The sequence below is a fragment of the Cheilinus undulatus genome, linkage group 15, assembly GCF_018320785.1.
Source record: "Cheilinus undulatus linkage group 15, ASM1832078v1, whole genome shotgun sequence".
NCBI classification, from domain to species: Eukaryota; Metazoa; Chordata; class Actinopteri; order Labriformes; family Labridae; genus Cheilinus; species Cheilinus undulatus.
The window spans coordinates 34,649,586-34,676,190 of record NC_054879.1 but is presented as its reverse complement, the minus strand read 5'-3'; the positions used below and the strand labels follow the sequence as shown (position 1 = coordinate 34,676,190).

Below are 26,605 nucleotides of genomic sequence, written 5' to 3'. Positions count from 1 at the left end.
GAGTCTTTAGATTTCCTTGCTGTGAAAATCTTTTACCACAAACTGAACAGCTAAATGGTTTCTCCCCTGTGTGGACCCTCAAGTGGGTCTTTAGACTTCCATGTTGTGAAAATCCTTTACCACAAACTGAACAGCTAAATGGTTTCTCCCCTGTGTGGACTCTGACATGCTGTTTTGTTTGACACTTTCTTTTACAAAATGAAGAACTAAATGGTTTCTCTCCTGTGTTAGTTTCTTTGTTTTTCTGCCCTTTTTTCTTCTGTCGAAAGTTATGAGCACATTTGGAGGAGGTAACTGATGCACTTCCACTCTTTGATTTTTTAGCACTTACAGCTGTGTCATCATCTTGTAGATAAATTAAACCTTCCTGAGATCCATCACGGTCCCCCCAATCACTACCGTCATCAGTCTCAGATCCAGAAAGCTGTGAGGTCTTGTCAGGAGTAACTGGCTGTAAATCAGAGTCTGGATTAAAGTCTCTGTCGGCTTCTGATCCTCTACAGTCCTCTCCTTCCGTGTCTCTCTTTTCGTCACCTTGGTTGTCATCATACTGAGGGGATTGAGGTTTCTCTCCATCCTCTTCTTCACTCTTCACAGAAAAACAATTCAACGTGCACGCTTTGGCATCAGGCTCCTCTGCTCCTTCAAGCTGCGCTCTCTCCTGACTGATCCACTGTTCCTCCTGTTCCTCTTTAATGTGTGCCGGTTCTGGTGACTCCTCCTGGTTCAGACTGGAGCTCCTCTTCTGCTGCCTATGGAGAAACTCTTCTTTTCTCACAATCAGCTGCTGGACATCTGTGGAGAAAAATCAAACACACAGCTTCCTGAATATAGTCACTGTAACAGTAAATCAGTAATAGCTCTATGTTGTGCATAGTTGGGATGTGTAGTACATTTTGTAAATGAGTGGATGTTTGGAAGTCATTTCAAAGTAATAACATTTTTTCCTTGCATTTTAGAAATTACAACAGGGGCTTGGATGTGAGTAATACAAAACTCCTGGAAGACTCATTTCTCAGTTCCTACAAAACTCACAGACATTCCCTTGATATTTCATTGATGATGTAGCTGGTTTTAGAGACGGGGCTTCCACCACACAGAAATAGGATCCTCTCATCAAAAATATGCCTATTACAGTTATAACTTAATGGGAAATACATCTAGAGCCATGAAGAAAATTTTTTATCACAAAACGCCCCTTCTTTATTACAAGACATAGGTGCCATCTGTTAAGGTGTCAAACTTTCCATTTTTCATCATTACATATTTCATGAATATGGGCTGGACACTGTACATGGCTCTGAATAGACCTATGATGAAGTCTGACTTCATCTGACTGATGCACCAACAGCCTTAACCTCCTGAGACTTGAGCGTTTGTCTGGAGTGCATTCTAGGTTTCTTGCTCTTGTTTGGGATCAGTAAAACCTCATAAGTAGGAAAGCTAAGCCTTGTCTTTGAACAGGAAGTAGTTTTCACCAGAAATGATGCCTGTCTGCATATGAAAACAACAGGCCTATCTTGTTGTACAATGAATCAAATATGGATTTCTTTTCTCTATTTTTGTTTACATTTTTATACATTTTGAGTGTGTTTGGGCCAGTTGGTCGGTGGCCATTTGGTCAGTAAGAAATGCTGTCGTTCATGAAGAGACATAGTCTAGTCCCTTTTCTTGTAATGGACAACAACTTGTTAATGCCAGGTATAGACACAATTTCCACTAAAAGTTGGAGAGTTCTTGGAAAATTATCTTTAAAATAATTAGAGATTCCCAAAACACTAAAAATACTCTAAGTTCCTTCACATTTAAAACATTAACAATTTTTTGGGTGAAAGCCAAATAATGCCCCCAAATGCCCTTAGATATCTTATGAAATGTCACGTGGTATCAGACAAACACTGTCCAGACTTTTACTAAGCTACCTGCTATAGCTTAACAAACTCCCCTCTGGAAGGGTTATCAGAACAGGTACGGCGGATACAACTCAGGTCTCTCCTTTTACGTTTATTGCACACACATACAACAAACGCCCGCGCATTTGCTTGATGGTTACAAAAGTAGTTAGACCTTAGTTAGGTTGTAAACCTGCAATGTAAACACAAACAAAAACCAGAATTAACCAAGGTAAGTTTACAATCGCTCATGTGGCATTAATCCCTGTTTGAGACACTAGCAATACTAGCATATAGTCACTCACCGACGAGGCGTACCAGTCCTGATGAACAATAAAGTGAAAATGAAACCTAAGGATTAAATTTACTTTTGTAGCAAACCCTGTCCACTTCACACACAGTTGGGAGATCGGGAAACTCTAATCAAAACAAACCTCAAAGCAAATGAGAAATAATATAATGACTTTCGTTCTGGTTTGATAAACATATATAAAATAAAATACACCTACCACTTAAGGTAATGTAAACAGAACAACTTTAACTGCTGGAAAGTTATACACCTCCCACTTGGTCTACTGATTCTAGAATCCAAGTAGGCCACCATAACCAGTCAAACAAGCTCTTAGATATAAAGTTCAACCCATAACCAGGCACATAACACCGCATTTTTAAAGATGAACATGCCATGTCTTAATACGAAAAACTGTAAGCACAAAGCAGTTCCCATGCCCACAAACAACACACATTGTCCTTGATGACATTGTGGAATCCTTCACCGAAACACACCACTACCCCTAGGAGGGATGGTGGTGGGGGGGTCTTGATCCATTACCGAAACACACCACTACCCCTAAGAGGGATGGTGGTGGGGGGGTCTTGATCCATTACCGAAACACACCACGCGGTGGGGATCCATTACCGAAACACACCACGTGGTGGGGATCCATGGCTTGTTCCTCCACTGGTAGCAGAACCACCAGTCTCCTAACATCCCTGTGGAGGATAGTGGTGGGGTAGTCCCCCACACTTCGGCTTCTTTTGGACTGTCCACTGGAAACTGGACAGCTTTGGCATGTCCTCACCCTCACGTCTCGCACTATCCCCTTCACATCAGGACAGACCTCCACGACTCGACCCAGCCTGAACCGACCTCTAAGCGCGTTCTGGTCAGCTAACCACACCAGGTCCCCTGCTGCAACGTTCCTAGCAGGAGCATGCCACTTTGTGGACGAAGAGGCCGGGGCCTGCCAGCTGGCTCCACCGCTTCCAGAACTTGTCGACCTCGATCTGGATCGCTCTCAGACGCACGAAGGGGTAAGTCGGGTACTCAAACCCCCGGCAGTCTCCACTGGGACCTGCTCGACCAAGCAGAAGAGAGTTGGGAGTGATGACTTCCACAGTCTCATCTTGTACCTGAGCCCTGGCACCGATTGGCCTCTCGTTTGACAGGTTAGCAGCCAGGTAGAGGAGAGTCTGAAACTCCAGTGCTGTCAGGATACCTTCTTCGCCAATGCTGCTAAATGCTCTCTTGAGTACGCGGACTGCTGCTTCAGCTGCCCCATTTCGATGGGGAGAGTCTGCTGGATGAAACACCCATTTCCAGTCGGTACCTGCAGCTAGTGCGTTCTCCTGGATCTGATCCTTATTGATGTTACTTAGGAATTCATACAGCTCCTGTAACACTGGCCTGGCGCCCACAAAGTTAGTCCCTTGATCTGACCAAAGCTTTCTAGGGTGACCCCTGAGAGCTGTAAAGCGCTGGTACGCTTTCAGGAATCCTTCCGTTGACAGATCTACCACAATGTCTGCATGCACTGCTCTCGAAGCCATACAGCTGAACACCACACCCCACACTTTCATCTTGTGTCTTCGTTTTACAGTGTCCCTAACGACGTGCGAAGAGATCCAGAGTCGTAAACTCAAAAGGTGCGGCTGGTTCAGTTCGTTCGAGGGGAAGTTCACTCATCACCTGCTTGCACATCTTCGCCTTGGTCTTTCGGCAGTGCATGCAGGAGTCAATGATGTTTCTGGCGATCCTTGGTCCCTGCACCGACCATGCTTTGGACCTCACCCGGAGGAGGGTGCCAGCAACACCTTCATGGTTAGCTTTGTGGGCCTCTCGTGTGAGAAGGATACTGATCCATGCACTGTAGGGAATCAGGGGCACACCTGTCCCTCCCTGTGTAATGGCCTGGACTCTACCATGGCATCGCAAGAGCCCTGAAGCTTCATCTTTGCTGACAACAAGTCTGTTTAGTGTCGTCAAAGGAAACGCAACTCCCTTCTGGGCGGCTAGGCACAGGTCTTGGAATGCAGTTTCAAGTTCTCTCACTGTTAGTACCGCCTCCCACTTTACTGGCATGGAGGCCCTCCCTACATGGGCCAACCACCTCTTCACAGCTCTGCGGACATAACTGACCACCCTACAGAGCTTAGCTAGAGAACTATACCTAGTTGGATCCACTAAGTCTATGAGCATAGCTCCCCACAGCGTCTCCGTTTCCCTGGTCTCAACTGAGGTCAGTTTCGACCCACTTCCTGATGATTCTGGAGCCTCACTAACTCCATCCGTGACCACTGAGTCTTCACCATCAGGATTGTTGAGGCTCAACAACTTCTTGGCTTGAGTTCTGGTGAGAACTGCCGAAAAAGCCTTTCTCTGGAGTTTACTCACTGTCTCCCTAGCATTAGCTGCCACTTCTGAGGCAGACTTCATGGGCCAATCTTCAACTGGACCAGACAGGAACATGGGACCTTTCTGCCACACAGAGGTTTCATCAAGCCGTTCAGGGGGGCTTCCCCTTGTGATTAGATCAGCGATGTTGAGTTCACCTGGGATCCACCACCAGTCAGCTATGGGCCCAGCCTTCCGAATCTCTCCAATTCGGTTAGCAAAGAACGTCTGGAATCCATAGCTCTCTCTCTGGATGGCTCCCAGAACCGTCTGACTGTCAATGAAATGGTACCATTTCTCCACGTCCAACCGCCCATGTTTCAACATGTACCCCTTTAGGCGTGTGGCGAAGACAGCCCCACAGACCTCAGCCTTGACCGCGTCACCTTTCTGGTCGAGGGGAGCCAACTTGGCCTTAGACTCCACCAACCGTGTGACCACACCATCTGACGTCTCCCATCTCAAATATAGCACAGCGCCATAGGACTCACAACTTCCATCAGAAAACGTGATCCCCCAGGGCTTACCCCTCCAGCCGGAGGGTGTAAGGCTTCTGTGAAACTTGATGCTACTCAGGCGAGTGTACTCCTTAAACAGTTCAATCGCTTTCCTCCGCAGTTCATCAGAAATGGGTTCATCCCAGGTGTCTTTAGTAAGCTTGCCAGCTTCCTGGAAGGCTCTTCTCACAAGGATAACTCCTTTCTGTTTCACAGGTGTCGCTAGGCCGATTGGGTCATACAGCCCAGCGATCTGGCTCAGTAAAACACGACGAGTCAGTGGGTTTGGTGTCCTCACTTCCACTTCCTGTTCAGTGAGGTCAATCTCAGTTCTCATTTTCTTCTTCCTTCTGGAGAAGTTAATGGAGACCATCACAAAGAGTTTGTCCTCTTGCACGAGGTAGCCAACCCCCAGGGCTTTGTTATCTTCCACCCCGAGCTGGTTGGGCAACATCAGAGTCACTGGCCTATACTCTGTCCCGTCTTGCCTCCCACTTTGACCGGACCGGACCCAGGGCTTGAGGAAGAAGCCTCCTGCTTTGAGTATCCTCTCCACTCCTTCTAGGATCTTGTCTAGGCACTGTGGGTCGTTGTGGGACGTGAGAAGGTCATCAACGTAGGAGTCTTCCTCAATAACTCTTCTTTCCTCCTCCAAGTCAGAGAACTGGGGCAACCTTGCGGTCTCTCTCATGGCTACTTGCGCGATGCATCCCGCTGGTTTGTCTCCCATGTTTACTCTCACAACTGCATAGTCCTCAATTTCATCTTCTGGTGAGTCTCTCCACAGGAATCGGTGCACATGAACTTCTTGCTCCTCTAGCCATACTGAATTATACATCTTAGTGATGTCCCCAATGGCTGCATGTTCCCCTTCTCGGAATCTGAGGAGCACCGCTCTGATGGGATTGAGAACATCTGGACCTTTGAGCAAAATGCTGTTCATGCTCACTCCTTTGAACTCCTGGCTGCTATTCCAAACGAGACGAACTGGCGTAGTCACTGAGTGGGGGTTTGGTGCAGTCAGGTGGCTCACCCACCACGTGGCACCCTTCCAGCTGTCCAGCACGTCCTTGGTGAGTTTAATAGCAGCCCCCCTCTTCACCATCTCGTGGACTTGTCTCATGTAGGCCTCTCTCCACATGGGGTCCTTCATGAGCCGCTTCTCGGTCCTCAAGAATGTTGCTTCCACAGCCTTACGGTTGTTGGGAAGAGAGACTGGGTCTTCCTTCCAGGGGTACTTTGCATCCCAGTGTGGCTGGTTGCTGTGGGCGTCACTCTCTTGGAAGGTCAGGCCTGCTCTTATTATCTCCAGCTCCTTCTCATCGGCGAGGGACATCTCCTTCCCTCCCGGTGGACACTTTCCACAGCGACACCCCCCGCAAGCTGGGTTACAGGCAGCTCCGATGCTATCCCATTTTAGCCACTCAAGGACCTCTTTATTGCACGCTGCTGTCATTCGGACTTCCACGCTGCTTTCTTGTCCCAGTTGGCTTCCCAAGTGTGACGGGAAATGTTCTTCGACTTTGACAGCTACTGTCCTCATGGAGTGAGCGAAATGTGTCTTTGAGCGCCATGTGGTCACCTCCACTTCTTCAAAGAGGTCAGGATGCACACCACTCACAGTCTTGCCCAGAGGACCGTCCCACAGTACCAGGTCGCCGGCCCTTTGCAGCCTTTGAGGAGCTAATCGGCCTTCTCGAGTACTGATCAGTAGGTCGATCTTTCCGGGGCGGGCCAGTTCTCCCGGCTTAACTTCTGGGAAAAACTGTTCCAGCCGTTTCGATGTCACCACTCGATCAACTTTAGCAATGTCTTCCATCCCATAGCAGATCATCTCGTGGAGTTTCAAGGTCCCTCGTGAGGTCCACACCTTTATTGTCACAAGATATCTTTTCGTATCGACTTTCACCTTCATCGTGCCGACACCATACACGACAAGTGAGACCGGTTCACCGGTCAGTCCGAGTCTTTCAGCAGCCTGATGCGTGATGTAATTTGTATCAGAGGCAAGATCGACCAAGGCTCCAAGGCTGTCTCCTCTCTTTGTTGTGACAGGCACGAGCATCATGAGGACTGGATACTCCCTTAAGCCACTTTGTTCTATCAGACTCTTGTCAGAACATACTTGCGACGCTGCTTTGTTTGTACAGGCTTTGCGGACAGCTTCTAGCTGGTGGGGAGTTAGTCCTAACTCAGCAAACACAGCCTCTTGCTCCTCAGTTGGACCACGAGGTCCTTTCCTTTCCTCCACTTTATTCTCCCTCTTAACAGGGTCCTTCTTTGTAGGTGCCTTAGGACAGAGGAAATAGTGGTGATCCGCCGGAGTGTCGCCCCTTTTACACTCTTCCTTGCGACAGAGGTACTTTGGAGTGCAGGTTCCGTCGATCCCATGAACAGCCAGGCACTTCGCACATGCCTTTACTTTTTTCACCTGGGCTTTCTTCTCCGACAGATTAGCTTTCTTGAAAGTTTTACAGCGGAAGAGCCTCCCTCCATGTTCTTCATCACCACACACAGCACATAGTATTTGCTGGGAGTCTCTTTTGACTTCACTTGCTGTAGTCTTAGTGAATGACTTCTTTTCCCTCCTTCTGTCACCCAGCTTCTCCCGGTAGCTTGGCCTCTCAGGAGTGTTAGTAGGCCATGGCTTGCTGGGTAGCAATTGCTCCAACCTCACAAGTAACGACTTTTGGTCTTCCAAGAACAGCAAGAGCCTGTCGAAACGGTTTCCTGGTTGGACATTGTTATCAGGGTTTCTTACATACATGAGCCACTCTCTTTTCATGGTATCAGGGAGTTTGCTCTCTAAAGACCGAATCACCAACTGGTTCTGTATAGCATCTACACAGCCCAGATCTGTGAGGTCCAAGGCTGCCCTCTCCACTGCTAGGATCAACTCTAATGTCTCTCGTGGCTGGTGATTCTTTACAGCAGGTCGGGACTGTAGCTCTAGCACGATCTCCTCTGCTGTTTGCCCTTTATCACCATAATGGTTTTCTAGTTCCCTGAAGATATCGTTTGAATTTCTGCAACGTAACAGTCTGAGTTTATTTTTCACAGCTTCATCTAAACTGTCTAGCAAATGAAGTTTTTTGCATTCTGGTGATCCCGTAGGTTCTGCTTGTGCCTGGATACTCTCCCATTCAGCCTTCCAGCGCCAATAGTCCCTCCTGTCCCCGGAGAACTTAGGCAAACTTATTGGTGTGAGCCTAATCTTAGGTCGGGCCCACTGAGAGCTGTCAACCCCCCCTGCATACGCACCTAAGCCACTGTGCGACACACTACTCCCTTGTCCCATGCTAAGATTGACGGGCGGAGCAGGAACGCTCAGCAGTTGTGGCGTGCTGGTGAGGGTCGGAGGTGAAGCAAAGCTGACATTAAGTCCACTGTCAGGTTGTTGTGACTGCATGGTGGGTCGTAATGCCTGCTGGGGTGTACTTAGCACGGCGGTTGCTACATGCCTGCCTAGAGGCTGACTACTGACGGTAGTAACTTTAGGGCAGCTGGTATTGATGCTTGCTCTGTTAGCCAAAATGGACGGCAGGCTTGTAACGTATACAGTTCCCTGCCTGTCAATGGGTGGAGCGACAACAGTGGATTCAGTGGTAACAGTTGGGGTAGCAACAGCGAGGGTTACTGGTTGGGTAAAAGTGATGTTATCAGCGGCTATAAGGCTATCACTAGCTGATTTGACATGCCCATCGACTGCATTATCACCTTCCACATCTTTATCCTCTTCCGTCTCACCTCCGTCACTGTCACCACCATCATCATGCTCAAGACTGCCCCTTCTATCTTGCTCACTCTCCCGTCGGCATGTCCACTCATCCATCTGTTGCTCCTTGTCCTCTTTCAATGACAAAAAGAGCATCCATTTGTCCTTTCCGTGCGGTCGATAGTCTCTCCAGGGATACACAGTGTCACTGAGTTCATGGAGTTTTCTATCCAGCTTACTACTTTCGACCCCTTGCTGCGACCATGGTACTATTTTATCCTTCCCAAATGCCTCAGCCCGATCAAAAGCAGACTTGAACTGTGTTACGAGAGTGTCTATGTCTGGTGCTGCATACTTGGACCACAGCATTTCCATGATCATGCTCTCAGCTTCAAGGAATTTTAGCTCGTTGGCTTCTCTCTTTGCCAGGGCATCCCGCGACTCACTGTCGTCGTCTGATTGGTCTACCTGGCCCAGTGTGTCAATATAGTCATTACTGGCATCGAGGAGTTTAACATAATCGTCTTTCATTTTTGTTAACTCTTCTGACAAATCAACCTCACGTAAACGGCCAGCTAAGACACTAAGGCGGTTTATCCGTGTCGTGAAGTTCCGTTGTGCATTTGAACGCCTCCGCTTTAAACTCTCTAGATCTGGCTTGTCTTCTGCCATTTTGTTCCCTCCAAATGAACCGAATCACTTGAATTACTTCAGCAACAAAAAGAATCGTTCAAAGGATTCGAATTGTTCAAAAGATTCGAATCGTTCGATCAAAAGATTCGTTCGAAACGAATGGTTCGTCCTCGAACGGCTCCTTACAAGTGCTACCACCTTTTGCCTGTTATCACTCACAGCGGGCAGCCGCGTTGCATCCACGGTCACGTTTCTGTCAGCGGTAACTCTAAGCAACGTTAGCCTCCTTTAGCATAGTAACTTAGCAGTACTTCAGCTCAGAAACGGACGTTTTTTCAGCTTTGCAGTTTTTACTATCCACACAGCTTTACCTGCGGTTGTGGAGATTGTTCAGCCCATTAACGGTCCCGTTAGCTCGTGGCTTCGGCTCCCCCGTTGGTGTGGCCTTTTTGACTCCAACTCCGAGTCCCTTGTCCTGGCGCTGGTCCTCAACTATGGCCGTTTTCCGCTCGGGGTCCGTGTACTCCTTGGCACGGCTCCGAAGGCGGTTTACAACTGTCCAGACTTTTACTAAGCTACCTGCTATAGCTTAACAAACTCCCCTCTGGAAGGGTTATCAGAACAGGTACGGCGGATACAACTCAGGTCTCTCCTTTTACGTTTATTGCACACACATACAACAAACGCCCGCGCATTTGCTTGATGGTTACAAAAGTAGTTAGACCTTAGTTAGGTTGTAAACCGACGAGGCGTACCAGTCCTGATGAACAATAAAGTGAAAATGAAACCTAAGGATTAAATTTACTTTTGTAGCAAACCCTGTCCACTTCACACACAGTTGGGAGATCGGGAAACTCTAATCAAAACAAACCTCAAAGCAAATGAGAAATAATATAATGACTTTCGTTCTGGTTTGATAAACATATATAAAATAAAATACACCTACCACTTAAGGTAATGTAAACAGAACAACTTTAACTGCTGGAAAGTTATACAAACACATTTTTTGTACATTCATACCCAAATTTGACAATTTATGGCACACTAACTACCAGGTTCCATTTCAACATTGAAGGGTCATTGATAACAACAGTTTTAGAGAAACCGGTGAAGAGCTTGGGCAAGGTGTGCGACAGCAGCTTCAGGGACTCCTGTTCGGTGCAGTCCAGCTTCCAGGAACTGGACAACTGGTTAAGATCAGTCGACAGATCTGGCCTCTCAGGCAAATTCAAAGCGTGGACATACCAGCGTGGTATTTTGCCAAGGATACTCTGGCCGCTGCTTGTCTATGAGGTCCCTATGTCCACCGTGGAGACCTTAAAGAGGAAGGTGAGCACTTGTCTTAGGAGATGGTTGAGGTTGCCTAGAAGCCTAGGCAACATCACCCTCTATGGGAGCACCACAAAGCTCCGGTTGCCCCTGAAGTCTTTGGAAGAAGAGTTCAAGGTTACAGGGACACGAGAGGTACTGATGTATAGAGACTCGAGTGACCCGAAGGTGGCCCAGACAGGAGTGGAGGTGAGAACCGGCAGGAAGTGGAGTGCCCAGTCTGCAGTTGTGGATGCAGAGTCACGACTGCGCCATTAAGATCTGGTGGGGGTGGTGACCCATGGTAGAGCAGGCTTGGGATTGGTCCCAACAACACCTCCATGCAAGGAGAGCAAGGGGAAGGAGAAGCGGAGGCAGATCCAGGAGGAGGTGAGGGTTGCAGTGGAGGAAGGAAGGAAGGACGAGCAGAGCGGCTGGTCTGAGGCAGCAGGGGGCCCGGACCAGGTGGGAGCAGGCCATGGACCGGAAAGCCACTTGGTCTGACCTCTAGCAAACTGAGCCACACCGCATCACCTTCCTGATTTGGGCTGTTTACGATGTTCTGCCTAGGCCAGCTAACCTCTTCAACTGGGGAAAAGTGGAGACCCCAAACTGCCCACTGTGCTCAGCAAGGGGAAGGTTGGAGCACATACTGAGCTATTGCCCAACAGCACTCAGAGAAGGGCGCTACACCTGGCGCCACAACCAGGTGCTGAAACTTATTGCAGAAGCCATCAGCAAGGGTATTAGCAGCTGTAGCTGAGTGACCAACAACACCTGCACAATGACCTCTGTCAAGGCAGGGGAACAGCCAAGGGCAGGACAGAAGAGGGAGGCGGCAGGGATCCTGGTGACAGCCGGGGACTGGCAGTTCACAGTGGATCTGGACAAACAGCTGAAATTCCCCCAGCACATCATCAGCACCACCCGAAGGTCGGATATCGACCTGGTCTCAGAGAGCACAAAGAATGTTGTCATCATGGAGCCAACAGCGCCCTAGGAGGACTTCTTGGGAGAAGCACATGAGAGGAAGATGACCAAATACGGCCATCTGGTCATCAGCTGTCGAGAGCAGGGCTGGAAGGCGAGATGTATGCCCATTGAAGTAGGCTGCAGAGGATTTGCAGGGCACTCACTCCACAAAGCCCTCAGTGCACTGGGCATTACAGGAAGAGCAAGGACCAGAGCCATCATGAACATCACCGAAGCAGCTGAGAAAGCCTCGAGGTGGCTCTTGATCCGGAGGAGAGATCCATGGAGATAGGAGAATGCCACCTGAACAGAAGCCGCGGCCTGATCAACCGCAGCTGGGTCGCCTGGGTGAGGGTGTCTGATGTTGCCATAAGACATTTTATTAGGTCTGCTGATCTGATTCAAAACAGTTTCATTCTTAAAAAGTAGAATAATGTTTTTTTTCTTTGTTTGTTTTCTTGTAAGGGAAAACCGGTTAAAAATGAAGGTGGGCTGCAAGGATTTTTAAGTAGGCAACCATAGCCAGGATGTTACACAACTTGGCAAGTGTTCGAGAACAGTACAGACTTTATCTAATCACAGGGTGTCACATAAAATCAGAGAGGGGTCTGGGGTCCTCACCCAGGAAATGTAGAACATCCAACACAGAATACCCTGAATTATGGAGAAAATTTATGGAACAATTTGTGGCGGAAGACAATTATGAAAATGTAACATCTCTCACTGGTAAAATCTCAGATGTTTTGTGGCCTTAAATTTCAGATGTGAAATTTTTAAGACTTTTCTAGGATCTGCAGAAACCCTGAGGGTAAAGCACTGAAAATGTGGGGTAGGAGACAAAGTTGGAAATGGGACTGAACCAAAGTTTTCCCATTCTATCCAGAATTTGCAGCTGCACTGCAATTGAATCAAAATATGTACCTGCTAACTGAAAATTATGGTTAAAACCTAATATTTTCTTACTTTTCTAATTAAGAAAAAAATCATATTTTGCTTTACAACTCCCTCAGAAAAAATACCTACTAAATACTCAGTACTGTTAGTAAACTTAAATGAATTACTTTTCACCTGAGCAGATTTATAGAGCACTAAATGTTTACCTACTTGAGGCATGTTTTGTAACTCCTCTTTTTTTTTTACCTGAGTACAATTTTCTTTTCCACTTTCCACCCTTGCAACCAAATCTAGTATGCCCAACTCTTGACATGTTTTTCACCATTTACTAGATGTTGTGAAGACTCTCATTTTAAACCACTTTAACGTCTTTTCAACGGTTTTAACGGTTAGCATATTCTACCTTCTTTATGTCAGCACACCGAGAAATACAATTAAACTGACACTTTAAGCACATCCTTCATCTTTTTCACTGATCACCATCATCAATGTTTTCACTAAACATCACATTTATCAAATTATTGGTGTTTCTTTTTAACTGGTGACCGACTTTACTGGTGACTTTCTGATCAACGACTTCCTGACTGTCATGGTTACAACTGGCGCTAGTAAAGTTGCTAGCTAACACCAGTTAGCTTAACAGAGTCACTACTCTCATACCAAACAACAGATACAGCTGATTAATAATATTTAACCAATAATAAAGGGAATAAACCTGCTCTGTGTAACTGGACTTCGGGGTTAAAAACAGCGTCCAGTCGTTTTTGTTGTCGCTGGTTCTCTACTTTCAAACGAGAAATTTCCTCCTCATAGTCTGCTAGCTTTCTTTCAAACAGCTCCAAAATGTCGTCGTTAAGCACATTTAGTCTGAATTTGACCAAACTCCTCACTGCTTGGATTTCCGACATCTCACAACTTCTCTCGGCAGATTTTCCTCCAGGATCCGTTATCCGTTAAAGCCTCTAACTCTGGCTCACGTTGGCTTGGTTACGTGTGACGTCATCATATAGTTTTGCTTGAAAACAGAGGTAGGAACACAGCTAGATCACAAACAGGAGCTCACACTCTGACAGATGAACTCACACTTTGTGAGTTTGGATCCGAAGATGATTGCTGACCAAATAATGCATTTATCAACTGATCAATTCACTTTTTTTTGTCATTTTATTATTTTATGATTATGAGTATCAACACAATCATTGTTACATTTTATTCTATTTCTTATTTTATTCATAAATAAAATTTTCAATTTAGGGTTATTGTGATTTTATTCATCTCTGGTTATGATCATCCAGTTTTTTTATGTACAGCTTTATCGGCGTTTTACTATTTGGGATCTTTTTTGTAAGTGTCCACAAGGTAAGTCACTCATTTCAGAGAGTGAAACCCATATATTATATATAGACTAACCACACATAGAGTGAAATATTTCAAGCCTTTATTTCTTGAAAATTTGATGAATATGGCTTACAGATAATGACAACCCAAAATTCAGTGTCTCAGAAAATTAGAATATTGGGAAAAAGTTCAGTATTGGAAAGTCATGGTGTCACATCCTAATCAGCTAATTAACTCCAAACACCTGCAAAAGTTTCCTGAGCCTTTAAATGGTCTCTCAGTCTGGGTCAGTAGGCTACACAATCATGGGGAAGACTGTAGACTTGACAGATGTCCAGAAGACAGTCACTGACACCCTCCACAAGGAGGGTGAGCCACAAAAGGTCATTGTTAAAGAAGCTGGTTGTTCTCAGAGTGCTGTCTCCAAGCATATTCATAGAAAGTTGAGTGGTAGGAAAAAGTCTGGTAGGAAAAGGTGCACCAGCATAAGGGATAACCGCAGCCTTCAGAGGATTGTCAAGCAAAATCCATTCAAGAATTTGGGGGAGCTTCACAAGGAGTGAACTGAGGCTGGAGTCAGCGCGTCAAGAGCCACTACGCACAGACCAATCCTAGACATGGACTACGAATGTGGCATTCCTCGTGTCAAGTCAATCCTGAATCAGAGCCGTCAGAACTGTCTTAACTGGGCTGTGGAGAAAAAGAACTGGACTGTTGCTCAGTGGTCTAAAGTCCTTTTTTCAGATGAAAGTACATTTTGCATGTCATGTGGAAATCAAGGTCTATAGAGTTAAGTTCATTAGCTTTGATGTCTAGATGACTAATTAAAAGAGTGTGCACTGTTAGCTTCAGTTCATGTGTGATGCTTTGCTATCTTCTCCCGCTAAAGTGCCTTTGTGTGTAATATTTCAAGTTATTTCATGACTGTCATTTTTGACGCCTGTATCTGTATTTATCTTGTCTTTTCCTATAGAAACCACACACACATAAACATACACACATGTGCACATAATTTCCTACATGTACTGTTGTACACCCTGTGAAGACTTTAATAAATCTTCCAACCAGGACACCTGGCTAAATCGTGATTTGACCAGTCACAACAGTGGTGGGAGCTGATTCCTGGAACCTGAGTTTGAAAGAAGCCAAAGTCAGCCTTTCTTTCTTTTAGTCTCTGTGGTGCAACCACCAATGACACATGGTATGACTTAACTAGTTTCAATGTAGTGTTTTTTTATGGACTTGACACCATAAACTTAAAATCTGCACCTAACCCTAACAGCTTACTGAAATCTCATCACATCACCTACATTCAACAAGTGCAGGTTCTAAAATAGTGGACTAGCATGAGCATTCCACTTGGACTATGTGATGATTCTGACAAAGGTCTCCTGTAGTACACAAAAAAGAGATTATTAGATGTAACCCATGAGACTGGGGAAAACTATTAAAGTAATCAAGATACTAAAGGTTTTTCTTGAGAAGATCCCTGACTTATCTTACTTCAAGACTGAAAAAATTCATATTGACCTTTCCCTTTCAAATCGCATTTTTCATCAAGAATGAAGACAAATTTAACATCAGTGGATTCAGCTAGCACATAATATGAGACTGTTTTAAATTAATTGGAACATTTCGAGCCAAATACCTTTTTCATTATTTTTTCTCATTGTTAAAGCACAGTAATGGGGAAGTTTAAGAACAGTGTGTTAATGTCAGAAAGCAGTGTGACTCCACTCTGGCCCTGCCCAATAAAGCCTCGCCCTGAAGGTTCAAAAAACTTTCTAGAGGTCTAAGTCCATCATGTAGTCACATAGAGATAGAGTAAATCTAGTTGCATGTTTAGTCCAACTTTATTCCAAAAGAAAAAGTGTATAAATAGAATATTTTTAATTCAATTAACCAGGAAAACCTCACTGAGATCAGAAATCTCATTTACAAGAGTGTCCTGGCCAATAAAGGCAGCAGCACAATGAACAGAGTTACAGACATAAAATATAACAGTTATAAACAAAGGTCAAACAAATCGCAAATGACAGAGCACAAAGTCATTAGTCAAAACATCTAAAACTTGAAGCATCATCCTCCAATGTCTTCAATCTACTTTTAAAAAGATTTAAAGAGACCAGCTCCCCTAGACATAGTCTCCTGCAGTAGATTCCAGGCTGCAGGAGCCGCATACCTGAAACTCCTTTTACCCATTTCAAGACGGATTTTGGGAACAGAGAGCAAAAACAAGTGTTGTGACTGAGTCAAAGAGCGAAAACTGTAACTTCCAGAACATTTCACATGAATAAGATCACACAAATATGATGGAAGCAGATTTAGTAAAGCCTTATAAATAAAGACATGCCAATGGTTTAGTCTATGCTTAAATAGATTCAAACATTTCTTTAAATGGACTTTAACTTAATATTTATCAAAAAAAACTATTTCAGTACCAGGGAACAGGGAAATGAGAGAAAAAACAAAATAGAACAAAAGAAACTAGCATCAATCAGTCAAACAAATATATCTTTACACAGCTCCATTTTATAACAAATATTATCCCAAGAAACATTAAAGACAGAGCAGAAGTCTTTGTTATGATAGTGATGAAGATCCAACATTAATCCTCAATGAATTCAACACTTAACATTTAACAGAGCTAAGAGGTGGAAACAAAAATAAAATACGGGAATAAAAGCAGAATTTCAATCACTGAGATGCTTCCTCTTACTTAGGCTGGCCACACACTACAGGATCTTTAGCCCGATTTGGGGCAAGATTTGCCTCCCCGACAATCGTGGGGGTGTATGCCGACTGGAGCCTCGTTGCAAATGATTATTTGTCTGAGCAGTCTGCATGTGTGTGGTGTCAACACAATTAATTTACTGCTCCAAATCGCGTTGTAGCCTCCCAAACCCGGAATCGCAAATATCAAACAACAATTTCAGGTCGTAGTGCCGCTGACAGAGTACTCACAACGACCAATGACAGCGAGCACACCGAGTAGCATCACCAGACGAATCATACGTACTTTCACCACTCACAACCATAAACACAATGGTACCTTAATTCCAGCCAGGATTTCATCCTGAGTTTTTCCCTTGTTTTATGATTGTTGCTGCACCTGTAACGCATGCCAGGGCAGCCTGTTGTGGAGAGACAGCAAGACGGTATTGACAGTAATCCGTGTTTGTTTTTTCTGAAGTCATGTGACCACGCTAGGTCATAGGCAGGTCGGCAGGTGTGTGTGGTCTCTAGTGATCTGACAATCTGGCTGAGTCGTCTAGTGTGTGCGTTCAGAGGATTAAAGATAAAAAATCTTTGGAAATTGTCCTGAAGTCTGTGGTCTCCGACGGTTTTAAAATCGTTTCAGATTAAAAAATCATCTGGTGTGGCCGGCCTTAGAAAGATGAAATGACAAACATCTTATTCTGGATTTCCACTGCTCATGGCAACACACTTGTGATTTTTGAAATGCACTGGATTTGTGACCCTTTGATCACAAACATTTTAACAAAAAGGAACCACGGAATTATTTCTCCCCTGTGTGGACACTCAAGGGTCTCTTTAGAAGTCCTTGTTGGCAAAATCTTTTACCGCAAACTGAACAGCTAAATGGTTTCTCCCCTGTATGGATTCTCGAGTGGGTCGTTAGATGGCCTTGTTGTGAAAATCCTTTACCACAAACTGAACAGCTAAATGGTTTCTCTTCTGCGTGGACACTCAAGTGTCTCTTTAGAATTCCTTGTTGAGAAAAACTTTTACCACAAACTGAACAGCTAAATGGTTTCTCCCCTGTGTGGACACTAGAGTGGGTCTTTAGATAGCCTTGTTGTGAAAATCTTTGACCACAAACTGAACAGCTAAATGGTTTCTCCCCTGTGTGGACACTAGAGTGGGTCTTTAGATAGCCTTGTTGTGAAAATCTTTGACCACAAACTGAACAGCTAAATGGTTTCTCCCCTGTGTGAACAATCGAGTGGGTCTTTTGATTTCCTTGTAGTGAAAATCTTTTACCACAAACTGAACAGCTAAATGGTTTCTCACCTGTGTGGACACTCAGGTGTCTCTTTAGAAATCCTGATTGAAAAAATCTTTTACCACAAACTGAACAACCAAACGGTTTCTCCCCTGTGTGGACTCTGACATGCTGTTTTGTTTGACACTTTCTTTTACAAATGTGTGCTGGTTCTGGTGACTCCTCCTGGTTCAGACTGGAGCTCCTCTTCTGCTGCCTATGGAGAAACTCTTCTTTTCTCACAATCAGCTGCTGGACATCTGTGGAGAAAAATCAAACACACAGCTTCCTGAATATAGTCACTGTAACAGTAAATCAGTAATAGCTCTACGTTCTGCAGAGTAGGGATGTGTAGTACATTTTGTAAATGAGTGGGTGTTTGGAAGTCATTTCAAAGTATAACATTGTTTTCCTTGCATTTTAGAAATTGCAACAGGGGCTTGGATGTGAGGAATATAAAACTCCTGGCAGACTCATTTCTCAGTTCCTACAAAACTCACAGACATTTCCTTGATATTTCATTGATAATGTAGCTAGTTTTAGAGACAGGGCTTCCACCACACAGAAATAGGATCCTCTCATCAAAAATATGAAACACATCTAGAGCCATGAAGAAAATCTTCATGCTCCTTCTTTATTTCCAGACATAGGTGCCATCTGTTAAGGTGTCAAACTTTCAATTTTTCATCATTACATATTTCATGAATATGGGCTGGACACTGTACATGGCTCTGAATAGACCTATGATGAAGCGTCGGTGAGATCATTGACCTCAGTCACATTCACATCACATGACTGATGCACCAACAGCCTAAGTAGGAAAGCTAAGCCTTGTCTTTGAACAGGAAGTGGTTTTCACCAAAATGATGTCTGCATATGACAACAACAGGCCTATCTTACTGTACAACGCATAAAATAGGATTTCTTTATTCTTATTTCGTTTACATTTTTATACATTTTGAGTGTGTTCTGGCGAGTTGGTAGGTGGCCATTCAGTCAGCAAGGTCATTTTCACACCTGATAGTCCGGGGGACTCGGACCATTTTTGGAACAGAAATTGCAGCACTGCCACACTGTTTCCTGCTTGTTCACCCCCCTCCCTCTCTCACGCTCTCTCTCGCACTGAATTCTCACTTTAAACACTGTGATTGGCCTGTGTATCATGCAAATATCAACAATGGAAATATAGTAGATAAAGGGACATGTTTGTTTGCTTAGTCACCTCACAGAGATTGCAGACTGCCTAGTGTGACTGCGTCCTAAAAGTTGCTCTCAATCTCTCTTACTTGGTGCAGCTGGCGCCATATGAAGCGCTCTGTCAGGATGGATTCAGAGTGATTTTGAAAGAGTGACAGAGCCACAGGCTCGTCCTCACTGCTTATTTTCTTTGCTGAATAAGACAATTTGCCACCCCCTGTTAACTTTTTGCAGTAAACACAAATATAACATAACAGACCCTGTGCTTGACGCGTATGCTTCTGCGTGGACGGAGGCATGATTGATTGATGAGTGAATCGGAATCGGTTCACAGGTATCGGGAATCTGTACCATACCAGTTCGAATGTGAAAGGTACCCATCCCTATTCCTTGCATAAGACAAATGAATCAGCACCAACTACAACCTGTTGCTATGGCTGCACAGATGCCAAGCGAGGTACAGACATGCATTTGAGTGTATTAAATCACATATAAATCCGTTTATCATCACGCTTTATGCCACTTTCTGCCTTTGGTTCACAAGTTGGTCTGCTTTGCCGAGACCCCCTGTTTTCAAGCGGACCAGAATCAGGTTGTTTAGTCCGCACCAGAGTTAGTTTGATCGTATTTTTTTTAAACATTTTTTTATGGTGAGTCATAATAAAGATTTTTGAAATTATTGTTTGGGCTATGAGGGTGAATCAGCTGATCAGCCCATCATCAGTACCTGACGTCACTCAGACTGACGCCGTGAAGTGAAGGATTTCTCATTCACTAAGTTGTGCCTCCTCTCTCCTCCTTGCATCTCTTTTTCAATTCCTCGCTGGGTGGAGCTAAGACATGAGGAAACGACGCAAACGGAGGAGGAAGGATACCAAAATGTGAAATGAGAAGTACTTCCTGACTGTCATGGTTACAGCTGGCGCTAGTAAAGTTGCTAGCTAACACCAGTTAGCTTAACAAATTCACTACTCTTACACAACAGATACAGCTGATAATAATATTTAATCAATAACACAGAGAACAAACCTGCTCTGTGTAACTGGACTTCGGGGTTAAAACAGCGTCCAGTCGTTTTTGTTGTCGCTGGTTCTCTACTTTCAAACGAGAAATTTCCTCCTCATAGTCTGCTAGCTTTCTTTCGAACAGCTCCGAAATCTCTTCGGCAAGCATAGTTTGTCTGAATTTGACTAAACTCCTAACTGTTTGGATTCCCGGCATTTTCAAAACTTTTCTCGGCAAATTTTCATTCAGGGTCCGTTATCCGTTAAAGCCTTTAGCTCGCTGTGGCTCATATTAGCTTGGTTCTTCTTCTTCTTCTTATTGGAGTTTATGGCTGTTTGCATTCGTAGCGTTGCATTACCGCCAACTACTGGATCATTTGTGTCTTGCAATTTCTACTGTTTACATTGTCCACCCAGTGAGTTCCCTTATACTTCTTCCTACGTCGTGCTGTGTGCAGTTCCTTCCCTCAGTGTTAGGTCCATTTCCTCCCCTGTGATGTCAACAATGTTCAGAAAAGTTCTGGCTGCTTCAAGCATTATTTTCCTTTGAATTTCAGCTGCACAGTTTATCACCGTTGATATGAAAGCCAAGAAATGTATTTTGTCGATGCAAATATTTTGTTCAGCTCCATGTTTTTCACACACATCTTCATTTTGCTCCACCGCTTTTCTTTTCTTCCCTCTACTCTCCTCACAGCGTCAGCATATGACAGTCCACTCTCTGCTCAGATTTTACTCACTTTCTCTTCCTTTATCTGTTTAGGACACTTCACTAAACCTGGAAAATGATTTCCTTTACAATGTAGACATATTACCTTTTCTTCGGGTACTTCACATTCCTCATAACATGCATGTTTCCCACATCTTCTGCAAATTCGTTGTCCTTTACAGACAGCAGCCACATGCCCATAATGCTGACAGCAGTGGCACCTTAGCCTTTTCAAATGGTCTTACCCAATAACACACATAGTCACTATACACTCTATCAGGCATATTCCTCTCTTTCTTCTTTCAGGCTGTTCATGCTTTCCAAATCAAACTAATTTAGTTTATTTCTGCCTACCACTGATATTTCTCTGTGTCTGAATACAGTCCATAACAATGGTCCTTACCTTATTCTACCCAAGAGCCATATTGTATCAAAATACTTTAGTAAGAGCCACATTCCAAAACCTGAGATGTAAGGAAGATCATAGATCAGCTGATCCATGGTGGAAATAAAATGAAACGGTGAATTGTTGGATTATTCTGTAATTAAATGGGATGCAATAGGCCACATTAAAATCTTTAGTGTTAGAGGAAAGGATGTTACTAATAATGGTTATATATTTTTTATTTATGCAGGTTCCACCTGGTCTAATGTTGTGTTGAAATATTAGTTTGAGCTCTGAGATGCTCTTCAAAGAGTTGATGAATAATGGTTGACTATCTGGGTATTTAAATCTCACACTGGGACATTTACTGTAGTTCTGTGGCTTTATTAACATTAAAAAGATACTTTCAATTTTTTTTTCACTTATCATTGATGCTTTTAGCTAAAGGGAGAGGGGCCTCACAGTGGTCTTTACCCTGGGCCTTGAAATGACTAAAACCGGCTCTGCCTCATACCTGCAGCTGTAGACACATCCTTTTTGTGTCACTTATATCCATTTTTGCCAATTTTATTCTATTTTTACCACTTTTGAATCCCTTTTCATTACTTTTTTCAATTTTTTTTGCAACTTTAAAACCAATTTTTTGCGACTTTTAACCTATTTTTGATCATTTTGCCTCCTTAATCCAGTTTTTGCAAATCTTTAACCGATTTAAACCACATTTCCTGCAACTATTATCCCCTTTGTGCCACTTGTTTATCCTTTTTTGCCACTTTTCTTCTATTTTTGCCACTTTTTAACTCCTTTAATTACTTTTTTGTCTGATGTTTTTTGTCATCTGGAACCAAGTTTTGATATTTTTTACCCCTTTTTCCAATTTTACCAATTTTTGCCACATTTTGACCTCTTTTCACCACTTTTCCTGCCAAGTTTTGTCTCTTTTTGCTACTTCCCATCCTATTTTGCCACTTATCATCCATTTTTGCTACTCTTACCCCTTTTCACCACTTTATCTGGCCATTTTTACAGCACTCCTGCCAACCTTAACCCATTTTAAATATCTACTAACTGTGACTGTAAATTTCAGTAAAAACAGAACAAATGGTCATTCTAAAACAATTTCAGTGTTAATTGCTTGTGGGATGGATTTATCAGCTGCTGATATTTAAAGCCAAAGGGTACGCTTCAAACCACAACATCTTCTTGTCCTCTTATTCTGAATTTAATTATTTGTCGGGGTCCGGACAGGAAGCTTCTGGGGGGCGGATATGGCCCCCGGGCCGCCAGTTGATGATCAGTGCGCTATGGCGATTGGGCAGGCCTCCCATGCTCTCAAAGCATCTCCTTTGTCTTATATATTGGAAAAATGTGTCGTACAACCCCACATAACACTCATAACCATCAGTAAAATCCTTAAACTACAGTGCATTTCGGGGGGAAAAATAAACCGATGAATTACGGGACAAACTGATAAAAGAAAAGTGCAATCTCGAGGTCAAATTGCCTACATCCGCCTGTGTGCTGCTCTGACAGATGCTGATGCTGCGGTGGGGGAAGTCTTGACTGGGAGCATGCGCAGAGCTGTTTACAACATCCATACATCACGTCTTTTGTTATTACACATTCAAACAAGGAGCACAGCTTAACTGTAAGGGATTTTGCAGCGGTAAGCATTGAAAGCAGCCCGAGTTTAATTAATTGTGATTTTCTGCCATTTTTTTAAAACGCTGAAACGACAACAACCAGAAAATACAGTACGTATCTCCTTTGAGCTAAGGTTAAATTAGGTAAGCTAGCGGCTGTAGCTAACACGTTAGCCTTTCTCGTACCGGTAAAAAAAATCCAGCTAATCTATCTAAATAAAGCTTTCATTTGGTTACGGTTTCATTTTCAACACGGTACAATACCGAGACTGCAGTGTGGCTTAAGGCTGATGATTTTTTTTTGTCAGGATTTACTCCTAAATCTTCCTTTTTGCATCTTTTGTTCATCATGCCTTAGGTCCATTGTTATAATGTAACATGAGCTACTTTAAATTGTCAAATGGCCTTAATTGTTATGTAGCAACCATTTGTTTGATGTAAGCAGAGAGTGAAGAAAACAAGGTTTAAATGGCTTTAAAGTAAGGGTATTTACTGATTTTAACTGTCTTTGATATCTTCACCTCTGAGGACATTACATCCTGGCTTTCCTTCAACATAGTAATACTTTCTACTACAATTTCAGAGAAAATTGTCTGGACTATCAGTTTAAGTTTAAACAATTCACTTAAGATACTGTGATTTGGTATGAAGCTTTCAGGAATTTTCATGGATATTTTTGGGAATATTTCTTGGAAACCTACAAAAATCTTCCTGGAAATTTTGAAGTATTTTTGAGGGTTTCACTGGTTGTTTCATTGCAGTTTTGCACAGTATTTGTGGGTATTTTCAGGGGGAACAACGTTTTTTGTTTTTTTTTTTTGGTGTTGGGGACTTTTTTGAATTTACAGTCATGTTGTGTTAATTTTGGAAATGTATTTCTAACTATGGCGAGAATTTTATTTGAATTTTTGGGAAAATTTTTGCTTCACAACTTAAAGCATTGCTCAGAAACTTGGGATTTTTTTTTTTTTAATTTTGGGATTTGATTGGGAATTTGGAGTGGGTGTAACCATTGAAATTTCTAGAATTTAATGTAATTTTCAGGGAATTTGTTGGCATGTTTTGGGGAATTTTCCATCATTTTTCATGGAATCTTAGGGAATATATTTCTATCGGGTAATTTTTTGAAAATTTCCAGAAATTAAAATGCAATTTTGGGGGAGTTTTTGATTAAAATTTTGGGCTTTGGGATAAAGTTTCATTGAAACATTTGAGGAATATTTTAAGAAATTTTGGGGTGCTTTGTATGGTAAACTTTAACAATATGTTTAAGAAAATTTCACAGAAATTTTAGGTAGTCTCTGTGAATTTTTAGGCAATTTGTGTTGATATTCCAATTCCCGTTGAGTTAAAATTAATTCCTGTTTAAAGACCAGACTGAGCTCTTAAACTTAATAGGTTCTAATTATCACAAATAGGTGTCAAATAAGTGAATCAAAAATAAGAAAAAAAATAACAGTTGCATGTCTCTTTACAACAATTATTGATTTAGGACTATTTTAGGCATTTAAGGTCCAAGTGAAAATGCAGAGAAATAATCAGGAAATATAAACCAGAATGTTTCTTTCTTATTCTGAACATAAAATCTGTTTTCTTTGTCAGTAGGATTCCTTCATCATGACATCACGTGTTGGACCCAGAGCTACTGGTACCAATGGAATTGACTTTAAACACAGAGAAAAAGTGAAACCACATTACCAAATGAGGTAAGTAACCTCATCTGGTTCTGATACTGGTCAGTAGATATAAATACTTTGTATAACAAAAACAAAAACCATCACTAATTCATCTTGTCATCTTGTCTGTTGTCTATTATCTTCTACAGTGCTCCCCTAAAGTCAGAGATACGAAAGTTAAACCTTGTCCACCTTCTCGTCTGGCTGCTGGTGGCGGCACAGGTGACTGTCAGCCACTTTGACCTGGTGTCTCATGACACAGTGGCCATGCCGTACCAGTGGGAGTACCCGTATTTGCTCAGCCTTCTTCCTCTACTATGCAGCAGCTTTTCACTTCCCAAGAACAACATCAGCTACCTGGTCTTATCCATGATCAGTGCCGGGCTTTTTTCAGTTGCACCTCTCATTTATGGTGGAATGGAGATGTTTCCTGTAGCACAGCAGCTCTATCGCCATGGAAAGGCCTATCGCTTTATTTTCGGCTTCTCTGCAGTGACTGTTATGTACCTCATCATGGTGGTTGCTGTGCAAGTGCATGCCTGGCAGTTATATTACATGAAAAAGCTGTTAGACTCATGGTTTGATGCCACTCAGGAGAAGAAGAAGAAATAATGGAGTGGAAACATTTTGGGCAAAACTGTATTTTTGTCTTTATTTATAATGAGTTATAAATGCTATTTATAAATCATAATTTATTACATAACATTATACCTTCACTTCAAATGTTCTATGACACATATAGGTAAAAGTTAGAAGTTAAACCTGCATATTTTTCATTTTTATTTATTCATGTATTTATGTGCTTATTTATTTAAAAATAGTTAATGGGTGTCCAGCACACACCATCAGAGGTTACATTAAACCATGACCAAAGCATTCAGTAGGTTATACAGGAGGAACAGGGCATTTTTTGTTTATTTGTATACTTCAACAGTAACCTGGTGGATGCATAAATGTTCAGACATGTTTTGCTCATAAATGTGTACTTTATTTCTCAAAAGAAAACAAGTTTACTTTTGCTGGAGATGTGCTGCTGTTGCCTTCTTCATTAAAGGGATACTTTAACATTTTGGCAAATTTGCCCATTGCCATAATTCCTGTAGTCTTAGTAATAGGTTCATTTCCTTTAGTTGTCAGTGCAAGCTGTTTCTAGATCTGGGGGGACTGATATACCAGCTGCGCAGCTAACGCTATGGAGACAGACAGTGTTTTTGGCTTTCCCTCATCAAACTCATCAAATACACAATCCAACAACTCCAAAGCGCTCTCGTGGACAAGTCGTGACCTGCACATTCACCATGCTATGAAATAATAACATATAATTATGTAACATTACAACACATGAAGCAAATACTCAGAACTACGCCCAGAGTAAACCACTGGGCAGAGTGACACAGTGCGCACCTGTTGCAGTGCCGTAGTTACTTGGTAGTTCCGGCTTTGCATTTATCTTTAAAACATCTCCATCTCGTAACGTTCCATGATTATTTCATAGCATGGTGAATGTGCAGGTCACGACTTGTCCACGAGAGCGCCTTGGAGTTGTTGGATTGTGTATTTGATGAGTTTGATGAGGGAAAGCCAAAAACACCGTCTGTCTCCATAGCGTTAGCTGCGCAGCTGGTATATCAGTCCTCCCAGATCTAGAAACACCTTGCACTGACAACTAAAGGAAATGAACCTATTACTGAGACTACAGGAATTATGGCAATGGGCGAATTTGCCAAAATGTTGAAGTATCCCTTTAAGGCTGTCTTCAACAATGTGTTTGTTAAAAAATTAACTTAAACTGTTAAAAATAAAGGTAGTTATCTCTGTCCAACTGCCTCCTCTTCTTTTTCTGTACATTTCTTTCACTATCAGAAGGCCTAATTAGGAGCCTAGGTGAATCAGGATAGATAGATAGCTAGATAGATAGATACTTTATTATTATGGAATTCAAGTATAAGCATACTTATGTGTAAGTAGGCATTGCACACAAATTGAAGATAAAGTGTTTTCATACTGTAGTTGTTTCTAGGTTATTACTATCTCTAGAATTAGGTAAGTCAGACAGCGCACT

The 26,605-nt window shown here is 43.0% G+C and overlaps 2 protein-coding genes and 1 pseudogene across 5 annotated transcripts; 2 read left to right on the top strand and 1 right to left on the bottom strand.

The window, feature by feature from the left end:
• Positions 1–9,570: 9,570 nt before the first annotated feature.
• LOC121522222 lies at positions 9,571–11,983 on the top strand (annotated as a pseudogene).
• A 5,225-nt stretch (positions 11,984–17,208) lies between these two features.
• Positions 17,209–20,407, bottom strand: LOC121522284 (gastrula zinc finger protein XlCGF49.1-like). Of its 2 annotated transcripts, none has more exons than XM_041806479.1 (2): positions 19,216–19,297; positions 17,209–18,189 (listed from the first exon to the last, which is right to left on the bottom strand). In XM_041806479.1, exons 1-2 carry the CDS (start codon positions 19,232–19,234, stop codon positions 17,444–17,446), a joined length of 765 nt encoding a protein of 254 aa, XP_041662413.1. In that variant the 5' UTR covers positions 19,235–19,297; the 3' UTR covers positions 17,209–17,443. The 2 variants fall into 2 exon arrangements, 1 of the variants encoding a protein (XP_041662413.1); XR_005992960.1 differs by lacking the exon at positions 19,216–19,297 and adding an exon at positions 20,156–20,407 and having other exon boundaries at positions 18,054–18,189.
• Positions 20,408–22,789: 2,382 nt separating this feature from the next.
• Positions 22,790–25,620, top strand: jagn1a (jagunal homolog 1a). Of its 3 annotated transcripts, none has more exons than XM_041807543.1 (3): positions 22,790–22,890; positions 24,473–24,573; positions 24,693–25,620. In XM_041807543.1, the coding sequence occupies exons 2-3, from the start codon at positions 24,485–24,487 to the stop codon at positions 25,153–25,155; spliced, it is 552 nt and encodes a 183-aa protein (XP_041663477.1). In that variant the 5' UTR covers positions 22,790–22,890; positions 24,473–24,484; the 3' UTR covers positions 25,156–25,620. The 3 variants fall into 3 exon arrangements, with proteins under 3 accessions (XP_041663477.1, XP_041663478.1, XP_041663479.1); XM_041807544.1 differs by having other exon boundaries at positions 22,801–22,890; positions 24,470–24,573; XM_041807545.1 differs by lacking the exon at positions 22,790–22,890 and adding an exon at positions 22,910–22,978 and having other exon boundaries at positions 24,470–24,573.
• Positions 25,621–26,605: the final 985 nt, after the last annotated feature.

What these genes read in the sequence shown, in the direction of transcription:
- jagn1a (XM_041807543.1), top strand. Translation starts at nt 24,485, where the DNA reads ATGACATCACGTGTTGGACCCAGAGCTACTGGTACCAATGGAATTGAC. An exon ending in AAACCACATTACCAAATGAG is followed by an intron (nt 24,574 to 24,692) that starts GTAAGTAACCTC and finishes TATCTTCTACAG; the next exon opens with TGCTCCCCTAAAGTCAGAGA.